The sequence below is a fragment of the Ceratotherium simum genome, chromosome 18 (assembly GCF_057802395.1).
Source record: "Ceratotherium simum simum isolate JZ-2026a chromosome 18, ASM5780239v1, whole genome shotgun sequence".
NCBI lineage: Eukaryota > Metazoa > Chordata > Mammalia > Perissodactyla > Rhinocerotidae > Ceratotherium > Ceratotherium simum.
The window spans coordinates 49,979,427-49,996,834 of record NC_141917.1 but is presented as its reverse complement, the minus strand read 5'-3'; the positions used below and the strand labels follow the sequence as shown (position 1 = coordinate 49,996,834).

Genomic DNA, 17,408 nt, shown 5'->3' with positions numbered 1-17,408 from the left:
GATTGTAGTTATGCATAATCAACCATATGCATTTGTGAAAACCCAGGGAACTGTATACCACAGAGTAGTTTTACTATATATAAAATGTTTTAAATGAAGGTGAAATAAAGATTTTTTCATAGACACAAACTCTATAAGAAATCATCACTAGTAAACTTCAATTATAAGACATGCCAAAGGAAGTTCTTCAGTATAAGGAAAATTTCCTCAAATGGAACTTGGATCAACACAATTGAATAAAGTGATCCTGACGTGATAAATATGTTGGTAAATGTAAAATATGTATTTTTCTTTTCAATTTTCTTTAACATATGTTAAAGCAGAATGTTAACAATGCATTGTAGAGTTGATATATGCAAAAATAAAATGCATGAAAATAATAATACAAAGAATAAGCAGCAAGAAATGGAAGCATACTAAGTAATATTCTCACTCTATACATACTGTGGTATAACATAATTCAAAGAAAGATTGTGTTAAATTAAGGATGCATATCATATTGTAAACCAAAGAGTAACCACTAAGGGGAGCAAAAAGTACCCTAAAAGGCGAACAGAAGACAAAAGGAATTCTGAAAATAATTAATCCAAAAAGACAGTAAAAGAAGAAAACCAGAAGACAGAACATAAAATAGGAAATAAATATTAGATTTAAACTGAAACATATTAATATTTACACTAAATGTAAATGGTCTAAATACTCCAATTACAAACCAGAGAATATCAGATTGGATAACAAAAGAAAACTATATATTATACGCAAGAAATTCACTGTACTATAAAGACATAGATAGGTTAAATTTTAAAGGATACAAAACTTTTCTCATGCAAACTCAAATCAAAGGAAAGCTGGAGTTGCTATGTTAATATCAGACAAAGCAGATTTCAGAACAAGCGATATTATCAGGGATAAAAAAAAACTTTTCATAATTAAAAATGAGTCAATTCATCACAAAGGCATAACAGTTGTAAGTATGTATACACCTAATAGCAGAACTTGAAAATGCTTGAAGCAAAAGCTGACAGAACTTAAGAGGAAATGGACAAAACTATAATTATAGTTGAAAATTTCAGCGTTTCTCTCATAAACCCGTAGAACAAGTAGACAGAAACTCAGTAAGAATATATAAACATTTAGACAACACTATCAATCAAATGACACTTGTGAAACACTATACCCAACAACAGCAGAACAGATATTTGTTTAAAGTGCACATGGAATATGCTCTGAGACCATTTGTTGGACCATTATTTAGATTTGAAAGGAATAAAGTAATACTAAATGTGTTCTCTGACTAAAATTGAATTAAATTAGAAAAAATAGCAGAAAGGTATCTGAAAAATTCCCAAATATGTGGAAATTAAAAAACATACTTCTAAATAACCTATGGGTCAAAGAAGAAATCATAAGAGAAATTAGAAAATACTTCAAATTAAATGAAAAGGAAAACACACATATTAAAATTTGTAGGATGCAGAGGGGCTGGCCCAGTGGCACAAGCAGTTAAGTGCGCACGCTCTGATGCAGCGGCCCGGGGTTCGCGTTCGGATCCAGGTGCGCACCAATGCACTGCTTGGCAAGCCACGTTGTGGTGGCGTCCCATATAAAGTGGAGGAAGATGGGCACAGATGTTAGCCCAGGGACAGTCTTCCTCAGCAAAAAAAGAGGAGGATTGGCAGATGTTAGCACAGAGCTGATCTCCTCACAAAAGAAAAAAAAAAAAAAAATTGTAGAATGCAGATAAGGCAGTGGCCCGAGGAAACTTCAGAATGTAAATATTTATATTTGAAGAAATAAAGGTCTAAAATCAATGATTTAAGCTTCCAACTTAGAAAGCTACAAGAAGAGCAAAAGAAATCTAAAGTAAGCAGAAGGAAGAAAATAATACGTATCAGAAATTAATAAAATAGAAAATAGACATATAGAATAAAACTGAAAGATATATTTTTTAAACATCAATGAAATTAACATGTCACTAACTAGACGGAACAAGAGAAGAAAAACACAAACGACCAATATTAGGGAAAAGAAGAAACATCATTATAGAATCAATGACATTAAAAGAATAATAAGGGTAACCACCAATCTGTTCTCTGTGTCTATGTGTTTGTTTATCTTCCACATGAGTGAAATCACACAGTATTTGTCTTTCTGCATCTGACTTATTTTGCTTAGCACAACAGAGGGGAAAGGAGCAGGGGGAGACTGAAAGTGTTAAAGGGGCAGGTGTACAGTGAGAGATGGCAACTAGACTTTTGGTGGTGAATACAATATAGTCTATACAAAGTCGAAATATAATGATGTACTCCTGAAATTTATATAATGTTATAAACCAATGTTACCTCAGTTAAAAAAATTATGAGACACAAAAGATGATTTGTGACTTAAAAAAAAAGAATAATGAAATATAGTGAAAAATTTTATGAAAAAAATTTGCAACCTAGATGAAATAAAATTCTTAAAAGACACAAATTACCTAAATGAATCAAGAATAAATAGACTATATAAACAGCCCTACATCAATTAAATAAGCTAAATTTGAAAATAAAACCTGTCCCCCTCCAAAAAAACTCCAGGCACAGATGACTTTTCTCATGAACTGTATTAAACAGCTAAGGAAGAAACGTACAAATCCTGTAGAAATTCTTACAGAAAATTGAGTAAGATGGAACACTTCCTAACTCATTTTATGAAGCCAGTATTATCATAATTTTTTTAAAAGACAAAGATATCACAAGAAAAGACATCCACAAACCAACATCTCTCATGAACACTCCATCAAAAATCCTTGATAAAATATTGGTAAGAAAAATTTAGCAACATATTATCACATATGTAGAAAATACTAAGGAATCCGCAATATAAAATCAATATACAGATTCAACTATATTTCTTTAAACTAGCCACAAAAGACTAGAATGAGCAACCTGTAAAAATACCAATTATAACAGCATCAAAAAACATGAACAACTTGGGAATAAATTTAACACAATACGTACAAGACCAGTCCACTGAAAACTAGAAAACATTGCTGAAAGAATTAAGGAAGACATAATGGTGTGTATCTCAGGAATGAAAGATTGGTCTAGCATTCAAAATCATTCAATATAATTCAACATATTAATAGAATACAAAAGAAAAATATGAAGAACATTTTGATACATGTAAAAAAATCATTTGATAAAATTCAACACCCATTCATGATAAAAATTCTCAGAAAACTACGAATAGAAGGGAACTTTCTAAACCTGATAAAAGGCATCTATGAAAAACATACAGCTAAACTCATACTCAATGGTGAAAAAGTCAATTCTTTTACTCTAAGATCTGGAACAAGATGTCTTCATTCTCACCATTTCTATTCCACATTGTATTGATGGTCCAAGTCAATACAGTATGGCAAGAAAAAAATAAAAGACATATAGATTAAAAATAAAGAAAGTAACAATGAGATACAACTTTACCACCACTAAAATAGCTATCATAAAAAAAAAATAAAGAAAACAGAAAATAAGTGTTGGTAAGGATGTGGAGAAATTGGAACTCTTGTACATTTGTGGTGCAAATGTAAAATGGTACAGCTGTTGAGGAAAATAGTTTTGTTGTTCCTCAATAAGTTAAACATAGAATTACCAATTGGCCTAACAATTTCACTCCTGGGTGTCTACAAACAAAAAACTTTGTGTACAAACAAAAACTTGTACACAAATGTTCAGAGCAGCACTACTGACAACAGCCAAAAGGGGGAAACAACCGAAATGTCCATCTACTGGTGAACGTATAAACTAAATGTGTTATATCCGTATAATGAAATATTGTTCAGCCATAAAAAGGCATGAAATAGTGATACATGCTGTAACATGGATAAACCCTGAAAACATGCTAGGTGAAAGAAGCCAGATACAAAAGCCTACATATTGTGTGATGCCATTTGTATTCAATATCCAGGGTCAGCAAATCCAGAGAGACAGAAACTAGTTGCCAGGGGTTTGGGGGAAGGGGAAATGGGAAGTGACTGCTTAATGAGTATGGGCTTTCCTCTTGGGGTGATGAAGATGTTCTGGAACTAGACAGTGATGATGGTTGCACAACATTGTAAATATACTAAATATCACTAGTGGTAAATTTTATGTTATGTATATTTGAGCACAATTTCTTAAAAAGAACAAAATGACTTTTTTTATTCACAGACAATACAATGTGAAGAAAATACCAAGGAATTCACCAAGAAAGCTGTTAAATTTAAAAATTAGCATAATTTCAGTACACAATGTCAATATATAAATTTCTGTGTATTATATTTCTGTGTATTAACACCAAACAATGGGGAAGTGAAAATTTTTAAAATATCACTTACAATAGCAACAAAAAACATGAACTACTTAGGTATAAATGTGACACAATAAATCTGTCTACTGAAAACTACAAAACACTATACAGAGAAATTAAAGAAGACCTAATTAAACCAAGAAATATAGCATGTTCATGGATCAAAAGGTTCAATATTATTAAGATGTCAATTCTTCTCATATTCATCTATGGATCAATACAATCCCACTTAAAATCTCAGAAGGTTTTTTATAGAAATTGATAAATAGTTTGAAAAATTTACATAAAAATGCTAAATGACCTAAATCACCCCAAATATTTTGCAACAGAAGAAGAAAGGTGGAGGACATACACTATCCAATTTCAACACTTACTAGATCAATGGAACAGAGTCCAAAAATAGACCTGTATATATGGTCAATTGATTTTCGGCAAATATGTCAAGGTAATGAAAAAAGACAGACTTTTCAATAAGCACATGAAAAGAAGCATAACATGATTAGTTACTAGTGAAACGCAAATTCAAACCACAATGAGATACCCCTCGGTATATTTATTACAATAGCTAATTTAAAAAAAAGGAAAAAGAAAAGAACTGGCAATATCAGTACTGACAAAGATATAGAGCAACTGAAACTATCATACATTGCCAGTGGGAATGTAAATGATATAGTTATTTTAGAAAACAGTTTGTCAGTTTCTTAAAAAGCTATGTCTACACTGACACAAGACCTGGCAGTTCCTTGTAATAACCAAGAGAAATGAAAATATATGTCCGCATAAAGATTTGTATACAAACATTCATAGCAACTTTATTATAGCTCAAAACTGCAAACACCCTAAATATCCATCAAAAACTATGGCATCCATACAAGGGATAAACAACTATGGGGTTCACACAATGGAGTAATATTCAGTAATGAAAAGGAATGAGCTATTGATATATGCAATAATGTGAATCAATCTCAAAAACACTATGCTGAGCATAAAAAGCAGACATAAAACAATATAAACCATATGATTTCATTTATAAGAAACTCCAGAAAAGACTCAATGTTGTACATCTTGATAATGGTGGCAGGTACGTGAGTATGTATACATTTGTCAAACTCATTGAAATGTTCATTTTATCATATGTAAATTATACCCTAATAAAACTTATTTAAAAAAATAATAAATAAAATTATCCTTAAAGAAAAGTGATCAACAAACACTTGCAAATCATAAAATTTTTAGTTGATAAGCTCATGGGGCATGCATTATCTTGGTCCTCTTTGTACCCTCAGATCACAAGATAGCGTCTGAAATACAACAGATACTTAATAAATGCTTGGTGAATGAAAAAATGCCTATTCTGTATCAAATTTTATAGATTTTTTTCATTACTCTTTACCTTCCCTGGCCCCTGCAGTTTTTAAAGTATTTTCTTCAAACTACTGAAGATTGCCAAAAATGTGCATTGATAACAGTGTGCTTGTTTTTACTTTCTGTATTAGAAAAAATTCATTTAAAAATCTGGATTCTTAATGATTTGGTCACATATGAGCCAAGGTCCATTACAACAAATTTAAATGGACTATACAAATCTATTTTTTAAAGAACCTTGGGAAATTGATTGGAAGTGACTTGATAAAAATAAGCAGTGTAGCTTTACCTAAATAATTTGCCTTGCAAACAAAATGAAAGTATAGATAAAATTTTTGAAGAATAGAATTAATCTTATAAACATCCATACTCATACACATTAGCCCCTTCCATTAGGAGCTGACAGTTACGCAGACTAGTATAACTCTTAACGAATTCTTAAAAAGGCTCTCAAAGAATATAAACTAGAATTGACAAATACAGTCATCTTTACTTCATTATTAGACCCATAATTTTTTCTGACTTTTCAAGGTTCTACCTATGAACTAAATAAATAAATAAATATTTCTACATTAGTACAAAGAATAACAGAATATTAATGTCAAGTAAGTTAATGGCAATCAACCTATCAATATTTATTGAGTGATTACTAGATACAATGTGGACCATATAAAGGGAGTGAAGAAACTTATTTATATGCCAGGGACCATGTTAGGTACCTTATACTTATTATCTCATTTTATTCTTTCATTGTACATATTCCATTATTTCATTTAATCATATAAAATGATCATTATATTCAATCACATAAGATTGATCATGGTACTAAGAAATCACTGTCTACTATAAATTCTAGCTATGAGAATAAACATTGGAGTCATAGTTCTAGGTAGGTGAAGGAAATTTTACAATATACTTATTTTCACTAGGTAACAAACACTTGTACTGTGCTTACTATGCCCAGGCACTGTTTATTTTACAGATAAGGAAATTGAAACAAAAGAAATTAAGTAACTTTTATGTAACTTGTTGAAGGTCACATAGTAAACTGCAAAGCAAGGATTTCCAACCAGGCAGTCTAGCTTCAGAACTCATGTCCTCAGTCACTAAGCTTCTACCATTACTTCCTATACCAAGTAAGTATTATGGTTTTTAAGGCAACTTTCTTACATCTTTAGCCCCTGTATGTTTTAAGGCATGATACTACTATTCTTCTATAGAAAGAAGAATACTACTATTCTTCTTCTATATTCTTCTTGCTCACAAAAAAGCAAAACAAAAGAGAATAAAACAAACAAATAAAACCTGAGGCATGACGTTTTTAAATTAACCAAAAACAATACTCTAACTTATACAGAGGAAAGGTAGGTTTAGAAAAAATTCCAGTTGATTCTGCTATGTGAGCTCTAGCCCAATTTCCTTCAAGAACTATTAATATAAAGCAAGAACAAATTTTTCTCTAAATACTTAAAAGTTAAAGCATACTTTCATGCCAATCAAAAAGAGGAAAATCAGTGACAGCAATTGATACAGGTGGGAGGAACATAAAAGGCTGGATTAAGAGTGTTAATACTCTGTTTCCTTTTCTGAAAACTTAGATATGGCAGACAACCAACGTAAACACAGAAGCCTCAATTACAAATGAGACTGCCAAGGACTTCACCTGTATTTACACATACACAGTCTTAGAAAAAACATATACGTATGTATGATATTCGTGATATTTACTTCCAATATAATTTTACAGGTAAAATAGGACATAAACTATTAAGTTTGTAAGTCTACAGTCACTTAATTTTAAAAAATCACACAAATATATGTGAAAACAAGTTTTAATAGATGTATTTTAAGATGAATGATTAAACTGAGCAATCTGATTTGAGAAATTTAAAGCCTTTAAAGTAGTGTCACAATAGGTTATCTCCTTGGGAAAAAATAAATTGAAAATTTTAAAAACTATATTATTAGGATTTAAAAAATCCTTACTACAGATTTTTCATGTCTCAAATTTTCACATGGAGGAAGGAGGAAGAGAAGGAGGAAAAAGCAACTAACATCCAATTTCACTTAATGCTGTCAGAAAAATGTTGACAAAATATTTTGTAAATGAAATAATTTGTTCAAGCAGCAGGGGGAGCTAATGCATTGTTATTTTGTTTTTTTTTTTTTAAGGGTGGAGAATGTTTTCAGTTGCTGTGTACCAGAACAGTTCATTTTAAAATTACAGATTTGACACATCTTCTTATCATCTAATGATCTTTAAGATTTTTAATTAAGCAGAACAGGTTAAATACAAAAAGTTGACGTAAGCAATTATTTTGAAAGATGTTTAACATTTGGCATTTCCAAAGCTAGTAATAAGACTCCCTTAGCTAATCTGTTAAAAGTGAGCCAACTATATTATTTAACTACTGCAGCTATAAACACTACAGGGAAAAGATCAGGTAACAAAAATGTCATTTAGATTAACATTATTAATTAAATGTTTGCAGTGTTACAAATGTAAAGGAACCAAATTATACTGGACTGCTTGGTTTTTCTATTTGTACTCTGAGAAGATATTTCAAGGCTGAAAACTTTTTTAGTCAAAAGGTTAGAATGAATGAAAAAAAACTGAAAGCCTCATGTAAAGCCAGCTAGTCTCGGGCTGGCCCCGTGGCTTAGCGGTTAAGTGTGCGCGCTCTGCTGCTGGCGGCCCGGGTTCGGATCCTGGGCGCACACCGATGCACCGCTTGTCCGGCCATGCTGAGGCCGCATCCCACATACACCAACTATAAGGATGTGCAGCTATGACATACAACTATCTACTGGGGCCTTGGGGGAAAAAAAAAAAAGCAGATAGTCTCCCTGCATCCACTCTTGCTACCTTTCTAATGCATTCTTCACACAATAGCCAAAATGATCTTATTAAAATTCAAGGTCATGTCACCCCTTTTCAGTGACTTCTCAGCTTAGGATAAAAATCAAAGTCCTTAATTTGGCTTACAGACCATAAATGATCTAACCAATACCCATCTTTCTAGCCTCAAATCTTGTCAAACTCCCTCTTGATCTCTGAACTCAAATCATGGAAATCTAGTCCCATGGATACACCACATTCTCTCCACCCCAGGGTCTTTGAACATGCTGGTCACAAAGCTTGGAACATTCTCGCTCCTCTACTGCCCTCAATACTCATCCACCATATCGCCACACAAGTCACTTCCTCAGAAAAGGCTTTCCCTTATAACCAACTCCAATCCTCTGTCTATATCCTATTTTTATGGCTCCCTATACTTTTCTTTTTGCCACTTACACAGCTAACAATTTAATATTTATGATTGACCACTATCCTGAAGGCTTCACAATGATTTGTCCTTTTCTCTTTTCTCCTGTTCGTTGAATTTCCAGTGCCTATTACAGCACCTGTCGTGTCTTAGTCAACTTGGGCTGCCACAACAAAACTAAGTATGGAATAAATATATGCTAACACTAAGAAAAAGAAACATAAAAATACACAAAATGTAATAAACAATAAAAATGATTTATTTCAATATTATAGCCATTGAAGGAAAGATATCACCAGGATAATAAAGCCAGAGAGAAAATGAGCAAAATATCTAGCCAAAAGAGATGAAGGAGAAGGTATATAATCCAATAATCAACTCAACATTCATTGATCATATTTATGGCCACCACTGTATTGGCAGTGGTGTTACAAAGATGAAACACTTCACAGCCTAGTCATGGAAAAAGAGGCATAACCCAATAATTATAATGCTTTATGGTAAGTATTAGACCATTCTTCGGTTCCCATTTTCCTCAACTCACTGGACTCTGGTACCTGCCCTTGTACTACAACTCTCACAAACTACAATGAACGTTGACCAATGATCTCCTCTTTGCTTAAACCAACGCACACTTGTAATTCTCATGCAGGGTCTCTCCATGTGGCTATACAGTTTGTATGCCAACTCTGTACAAATCCGGGGAGCACCTTTCACAGACTAGCACCGTCTAGAATTGTTCAGTGTACAACGTGCACATTGAAGGCAGTGTATGATTTTCTACATCTCCCTACAACACTCAATATTATAAACCAATTCTCCCTGGAAGATGTCAGTCCCCTGACTTCCATAATACCATATCCTGATTTTCAATCCTATGTTTCTCACTACTTTTTTCTACTTTGTGAGCTTCTTTTTTTTCTGTCCATCCTTTAAATGTTCCTGGGCCCTCTTCTTTCTCACTCCATTCATACTCTGTATGGTGATTTTATCTAATCTCACAGCTTCACTCACCACGTATATGCTGATGACTCCCAAATCCACACTTTTAGTTCAGAACTCTGCTCTGAATCACATATCCATAGAACCATCTGCCTCATAGAAATCTCTATTTGAATGTTCTGTAGGCTACCTAAAGTTGACATGTCCAAAACTGTACCAAAACTGACTAAAAAACTAAAACTACGGACACCATCCCCCCTCCTGCCCAGACTTCACAAATGGAGACCATTTCTGTTATTTTATTTTTATGTTTTTAGGGTTTCTGTGTTCTTAATTTGCTTTTGGTTTTGGTTCTTGCCCACATTTCATGTATCTCAGTCCTGAAGCTAGGGGTAGGAGTCCCCTTTTCTCCCTTTGGACATTGTAAATTGTCTCAAAATTTCTTTCTAAATTCCTTGTCACATGCCTTACTACATGTTAGCAGATGGAAAACTAAAGCTCAAATGTCCCAGATTCCCTTACAGATCAAGTTCCACACATGACCTAGTTTCCACCGACCTGATACACCCATTCAATATTACAAAAGCAGAAGTGATGACTGTAGTTGTGCTGTTTCTTCTAGCAAGCTTGGTTTTGGAGGTACCTGGTTATTCTGCAGCAAAAATTATAGTGATTCCAGTGTCCAGTTCCTAGTCTTGTGAGGGCTGACAGGCAAACTGTGAGACTTCCATTTCCTGGCATTGGTCAGAGCTGAAGAAGTGTGGTCCTAGAGCCAACAGCTCCAGATGCTGTTTCCCCGGTTTCCTGATCCTCCATGTTGTTCTGAGGGCCATTTCACGTCTGCATGGAGTGTGGAAGACAGGAGACAAAGTCTAGGGTTTGCTCAAGGTGGGGAGACCCTAAGGGGGAACTCCTACATAAAGCTGGGTTACAATCGCAGTATAAGGATGAATGAGACATAAACATGTTGCTCAGAAGGACACAGAGAGAAACTTGCCTATCTCAAGTTTGGTACTCAGTAGAAAGAAAGGAAAAAAACCTTCCCCTCAGGATACAGAAGAATTTCTTAAACAAAACATACAAAATATAAAGGAGATGATTAATAAATTCATCTACATTATATCATGAAGTTCTGTTCATCAAAAGATACCACAAAGAGTGAAATACAAGTTACATACACTGGCAAAAGATATGTGCAATATGATAATCAACAAAGGATTAGTATTTAGAATACATAAAGACTTCCAAAAATCAAAACTACCTAATAGAAAAACAGGCAAGAAGAAAAGACATTTCACAGAAAACACAAACGACCTCAGATAATGAGAAGATATTAAATGTTGGTGAAAATGTGGAATCACAGCAATGCTCAACCATCATTCATGGGACTGTCATTTGAAAACAGCTTAGCATTGCCCAGTAAAGCTGAACATGCACATACCCTATGACACTGCAATTCTACTTCTAGTAATATACTCCTGCCCATGTGTGCCAAGATATGTACAAGAAAGTTCACAGCAGCACTGTTTATAAGAGCAAAACAAGTAGACATAACTCAAATGTCTATCAATGGCAGAATGAATTATAAATTGTGATACGTTAGTACACTGGAATATTACACAAAAGTGAAAATAAACACTAAACATAGTAATATTAAGTAAAAGCAGCAATTTCCAGAAGAACACCTACCTACAGTGTGATTCCATTTACAGAAAGTGAACAAATAAAACACTTATTTTATACACACATGTATTTTTAAATTTTTAATTGTATAGTTAGGTTAGGAGGTAATAAATTACAATAATATGATAGGTGATAGATTTAACATTATTTCAGCATAGCATCTGATAAAATTACTTTTAGATTCCAATATTTTATTTTATAGTTTCCTTTAATTAAAACAGATTTTTTTTGTTCATCTTTAATATTTTTATGGAATGTATACATTTGTAAAATGTAGAACATGTTTGTACAGTTTAAAGAAAGATTTAAAGAGAAGCAAATACCAATATACCCACAACTCTGTTTAATAAATACAACGTAACCACTACTTTAGAAGTCCCCCCAGGATCTCCCTCTGATTACATACTCCTCCTTCCCCTTAGTTTTAACAACAATATTGAATTATTCCTTAGCCTAGCTTTTAATAGGTCTTATAATCTATGTCATTTTATATGCATATATATATTTTATATATTATTTTTATATAAATATTTAATATGTATAATATACATTTACATAAATATATTTTATATATTATTTTATATAAAATATTTTTATTTTATAAGATAGTTTCAACAGTTTTATATATATTTTATTTTGCATATCTATATATATTTTACTTTATGTATAAAGCTACGGAGACGACAGCAGATCAATGGGTTGCAGGGGGCTGGGCATCAAAGCGGGGCAAACAGGCCTGAGGAAACTTTCCAGGGTAATGCAAGGTTTCAAAACTATACTGTAGTGGTGCTTGCACAACTCAAAAATTTACTAAAAATCATTGAATTGTATTTTTACAATGGGTGAATTTTATGGTTTACAAATTATACTTAAAAAGCTGTAAAATATATTTATGTGTGTGTGTGTATATATATATATATATTTTTTTTTTTTCACATTAGCTCTTCTGGGAAGCCTTCTGTGACTAGCTCTGGCAGTAATTTGTTTGCATTCCTCTGTTACAGTACTTATCAAATCAGGCTCCACTGCTTGGCCTATTTTCAACTAGAGTTAAAAGCTCCTAGAGGACCAGAATGTTTTTTCCATTCTGTGTCACTCTCTTCCATAACCCATCCCAATACGTCCTAGAGCAGCGCTTGAAATTTTCTTGCTCATTAAATATTTGTTAAATGAGTTAATGAATAGGAATTCTCTAGGTAAATAAAAGAATCAGCCACTCTATTGAGAAGGTGTAAAATGCTTGATATCCTGAGGGAGGAGCAAAGGCAGCAAAGGGTGTGGAGATTAAGAGCACTGGCTCTAGACCCTCACTGTCGGGTCCAATTGCAGCTGCCCTGCTTAGTAAAATCTAACCAAAAAAAAAGTGTGATCTGGGCATATTATTTAATCTTCTGTGCCTCAGTTTCCTTATCTATGAAATGAAGATGACAGATTATCTTGAAGATAATCTTATACTATAAGACATAAATAATACAAAACATTTAAAACAATGCCTAACCAATGCCTCAATATCATTAGTCACTAGGGAAATGCAAATTAAAACAATAATGATACACCACTATACATCTACCAGAATGGCTAAAACTACAAAGTCTGAAAATACCAAGTGTTAGCAAAGATGTAGAGCAACTGGAATTCTCATCATTGCTTTTGGAAGTAACATTCACTTTGGCAAATTACCAGCAATTTCTAAAAAAATACACCTACTCTATGACCCCCCAAATTCATTCCTATGTATATATCAAAAAGAAATAACAAAACACAGAGAAAGTCTTTTACAAGAAAATTGATAGCAGTTTTATTCATAAGCCAAAATTGGAAATTAAAATGTCCCTCAGCAGAAAAAGTTGATAAACTGTGGTATATTCATAAGTGGCATACTACTCAGTAAAAAACAGAACAAACCACAGATACACAAAAATATAAATGAATCTCTAAAACATCATGCTGAGCAAAATAAGTACAAAAAAGTACATATTGTATGATTATATAATTCCATTTGAATAAAGTCAAGAACAGGCAAAACTAGTCTATGGTGATAGACATCCGTATGGTGGTTGCCTGTGAGAAGGAGAGTATGGCCTGAAGAGGGCAAGACAACCTTCTAGAGTGATGGAAATGTATATCTTGAGCTGATTCAAAGCAGGGCTGAAAAAATTTATTAAGCTGTATACTTAATTTTTTTTTTACTCTATGTACATTATACACAATAAAATACTCTTAGCATAAAAAGTTTTTTTTTCCAATTAAAATGTTTTGTCAGTTGTCACTACATCTGGCATGTGGTAAGTATGCAACCAAAGTTATCTACTATTATCACTTCAATTGGCTAATGTATTCGAGAGGAGAGGAAATAATCATGATCAAATGTGGCTGAGGCCAAAAACAAAACAAAACTAACAAATGAAAAAACTGAGTGTTTCTCAAAGAAGGATAGAAAACAATGACAGGTGATTACAGATGCTATCTTTGTTGCATTGGGAATTCCCTGTGAAGTCCATGGATTACTATCTAGTTTACACCTCTTTGATATTGCCTCTTTCATATTGTTCTTAGGGAAATTTAGGAATTCTATTTTTGTCGTTTTAAAAAAATTTATTTTGGGGCCAGCCCGGTGGCATAGTGGTTAAGTTCGCACACCCCGCTTCAGCAGGCTAGGGTTTGCAGGTTCGGATCCTGGGCGGGTACCTACACACCACTTATCAAGCCAGGCTGTGGCGGCGTCACATATAAAGTAGAGGAAGATGTTAGCCCAGGGCCAATCTTGATCAGCAAAAAGAGGAGGATTGGCAACAGATGTTAGCTCAGGGTTAATCTTCCTCACAAAAAAAAAAAATTTATTTTTACCAGGACAACCAATTAAATGCTTTTAAATATTATTCAGATTTTCCTATTGACTTTTAAATTATACATGAACTTTCCTAGGCCCATATTAAATACTAAAAAAATATATATAATAGGTTTTCCATTTCTTAATAGGATCTTGAATTTAATTATGTGATGATGCCTAAGGTTCACTCATGGTGGGAATTAAAAAACATGGACTTCAATTTATGACTGATGTTGCCCTTAGAACTTGAAGGTCATGTTAATGTTAGCAGCTAATGGTAAAATTAATTGTAACTGTGGAAGGTGGGATGCCTTTTGAATACCACTTTGAAATGTTTTCATTGGTCAGATAAAATAAGGTGAAAGCTAAGTCAGGTGTGGAGGAATATTCGTGCACATGTGGGGGTACCCGCAGCATTCTTATACTAGGAAATCGTCTGAAGACTGAAGTTATCAGTACTCACCTTAACCACTTGATTCTCAAGATATTTCATGAAAGAATCAGAACTTGCTACACATTTTCTACATTTCCAACAACGAAGAATATTTATGTCTTCTTGATTATGATTTTTAGTTATCAATTCTTCACTTCTTTTCATCTGTGGGAAAATTAATGCATTTTTAGAATGTTAAACTGTGTCAGATTAACTTGATTTTCTAAACCCTTAGCACAGCATTAGCTACACGTGGAGCAGAAGGAAGAGAATTAACATTTATTGAGGTATCTACTAGTTATCAGGTCTTAGGCTAGGGCCACTCCATAAACTATGTCCAGGATTGAAAATTCCATTTAATTATAATGATGATGCATTAGTTAGTGACTATCAGCTTATTTTATTTTTGCAGAACATTTTATGTCTATTTCTTTCCATCTTTCTCTCTTAAAAGTGGTAAAAGGCAACTGCTGCAGAGTCAAATAAATTACTGCAGTGGCTTTAAGAGTCATAAAAAAAAAACTATAAATATTCTTGTAAATAGGAGTTTTGAATAGCCACAGAATTACATTTTAAATATAATAGGATTTATTGAGTTGTAGTTAATTCTGTGAAAGTTGGAAGTACTTACTTTAAATCGATGGCAAAAATCCTTTATCCCAAATGCAGTAACTTCTCTTGTACATTGTACTTAAACAGTTAACTATACTACATCTTGTGGTATGTATAGTCAAACAAAAAGACTTAGAAAATAGCCCTACCAATTTTGTAGTCTATTTTTGTATCAGAGATTTTATGTCAATACTGTGATTTAGACCAATTTGGGAAAATAGTTTCACACTAATAAATAAGTATTCTGAAATTGGTGCAGGGTATTTAATAACTTGCCTGGTAACTATTCATTATAAAGAAAAGAAATGTTAATTTATTAAGCTACCCACAAAGACCTGCCTAGTTCCCTGGCCACATTTTCTCATTTGTTAGCTTTTTCATTTTTCATTCATTCAGCAAACATTCAGTGAGAACTAACCACATGCTACACAATGAGTCAAACTCTGAGGGCACGAAAATGAGTAAAACTTATTTCTGTCATAGAGGTGCTCACTATGTTATGGATCAATAGTTTTCTACCCTAGAAACGAGAATCACTTGGGAAGCTTTAAAAAATAGTGATGCCTAGGCCCCACTCCTAGAAATTTTGACTTAATCTGAGATGGAGAGGGAGTCAGGAATGGGTACTTTTAAAAAGCTCCCCAGGTGATAATATGTGTGGTCAGGTTGAGGACAGAGGTGTACTACACAAACAATTAACTAAAATGCAACAGCTGTAGGACTATAAAAGAGGGAACACAGAAGACCTTAACCCAAATTTAAAGGAAGGATTTAAGGAACTCTTGCAGCCAATCTAGCTCTGACCTTCAGGTAGCTACGTGGCAGTTCTGTCTCCACTGACTCTTCACAACCCATCTTAGTCCAGCTGACCACTCTATTTAAACTTTGTTCTCAGTGATCTTTGTTCTCAATATCTTAATTTGCAAACGTCCTGACCTCCTTCTGCTTGATGTATCTTTCTTCATTGTTGAAGTACTAAACTTCCTTAGCACTGGTTTTATCTCTCCATATCCTTCTTAGCATCTTTTATCCTCATCTCCTTTTTAACCACCAGTGGTTCTCAGCCAGGAGTGGGGACTGCAGGGAGGGGTCATATCAGAATCACGGATGGAGAAACTCCATATCTGCCTGTGTATTCCCCCTCCCTGAGATCCACACACACTCCTCCCCGTCTCTTACCCCTCTCCCCTATCCCTGCCAAGATTCTTCCATGACCTCTTGGGTGCAAGCATGTGGTTAGAAAAATCCCTGTAGGTGAGTCTAATAAGTCTTCACTCACTGAAAATTATACTCTGTGTGACAACTCTTCTGTATCAATGATTTTTAAATCTGTATATCTAGTTTTGATTTTATTGCAAAGCTCGAGACCAATATTTTCAAGTTTTGGACATCAAATGCACATCTCTACAGGAATCTCCGTCAGGCCCTTTGTACTGGCTGCTTGCTCTGTCTAGATCTATGCTACCCTATATGGTAGCCACCAGTCAGATGTTATTGAGCCCTTGAAACGTGGCTAATCAGAACTGAGATGTGCAATAAGTGTAAAATACACACTGGATTTTGAATACTTAATAGAAAAAAAAAGAATGTTAAGTATCTTCAATAGTTTTTATATTAATTTCATGTTGACACAATATTTTTAATATACTGTTAAGTAAAATATACCGTAAAAATTAATTGTTTCTTTTTACTTTTTTAATGTGGCTACTAGAATTTTTTAAAATTACATATATGACTTGTATTATACACTTCTACTGAACAGCACTAGACCTTCTTGCCCCAGGTCTTTGCATGGTTGGTTCCCTTCTCCTCATTCAGATCACAGATCAAAGTCATCTCCTCAGAGGTGTGGTATAAGAAGCACCTGGGGAGTTTATTTAACTATAGGTCACAGAGGCACATCCTCAGAGATTCTAATTCAATGTTTCTAGCGTAGGAATCTACATAT

General features: G+C 33.6%; 1 protein-coding gene across 4 annotated transcripts in view; it reads right to left on the bottom strand.

The window, feature by feature from the left end:
- Positions 1-17,408, bottom strand: part of RNF180 (ring finger protein 180) — a 246,372-nt gene that overhangs the window by 190,535 nt on the left and 38,429 nt on the right. For 3 of the 4 annotated variants that reach the window (XM_087443321.1, XM_087443320.1, XM_087443322.1), the window contains exon 2: positions 14,879-15,013. In XM_087443321.1, coding sequence (XP_087299447.1) covers positions 14,879-15,013 — 135 coding nt within the window. Of the gene's footprint in view, positions 1-10,545; positions 10,743-14,878; positions 15,014-17,408 lie in introns of all 4 variants that reach the window. The other variant, XM_087443323.1, reaches the window with a different exon arrangement.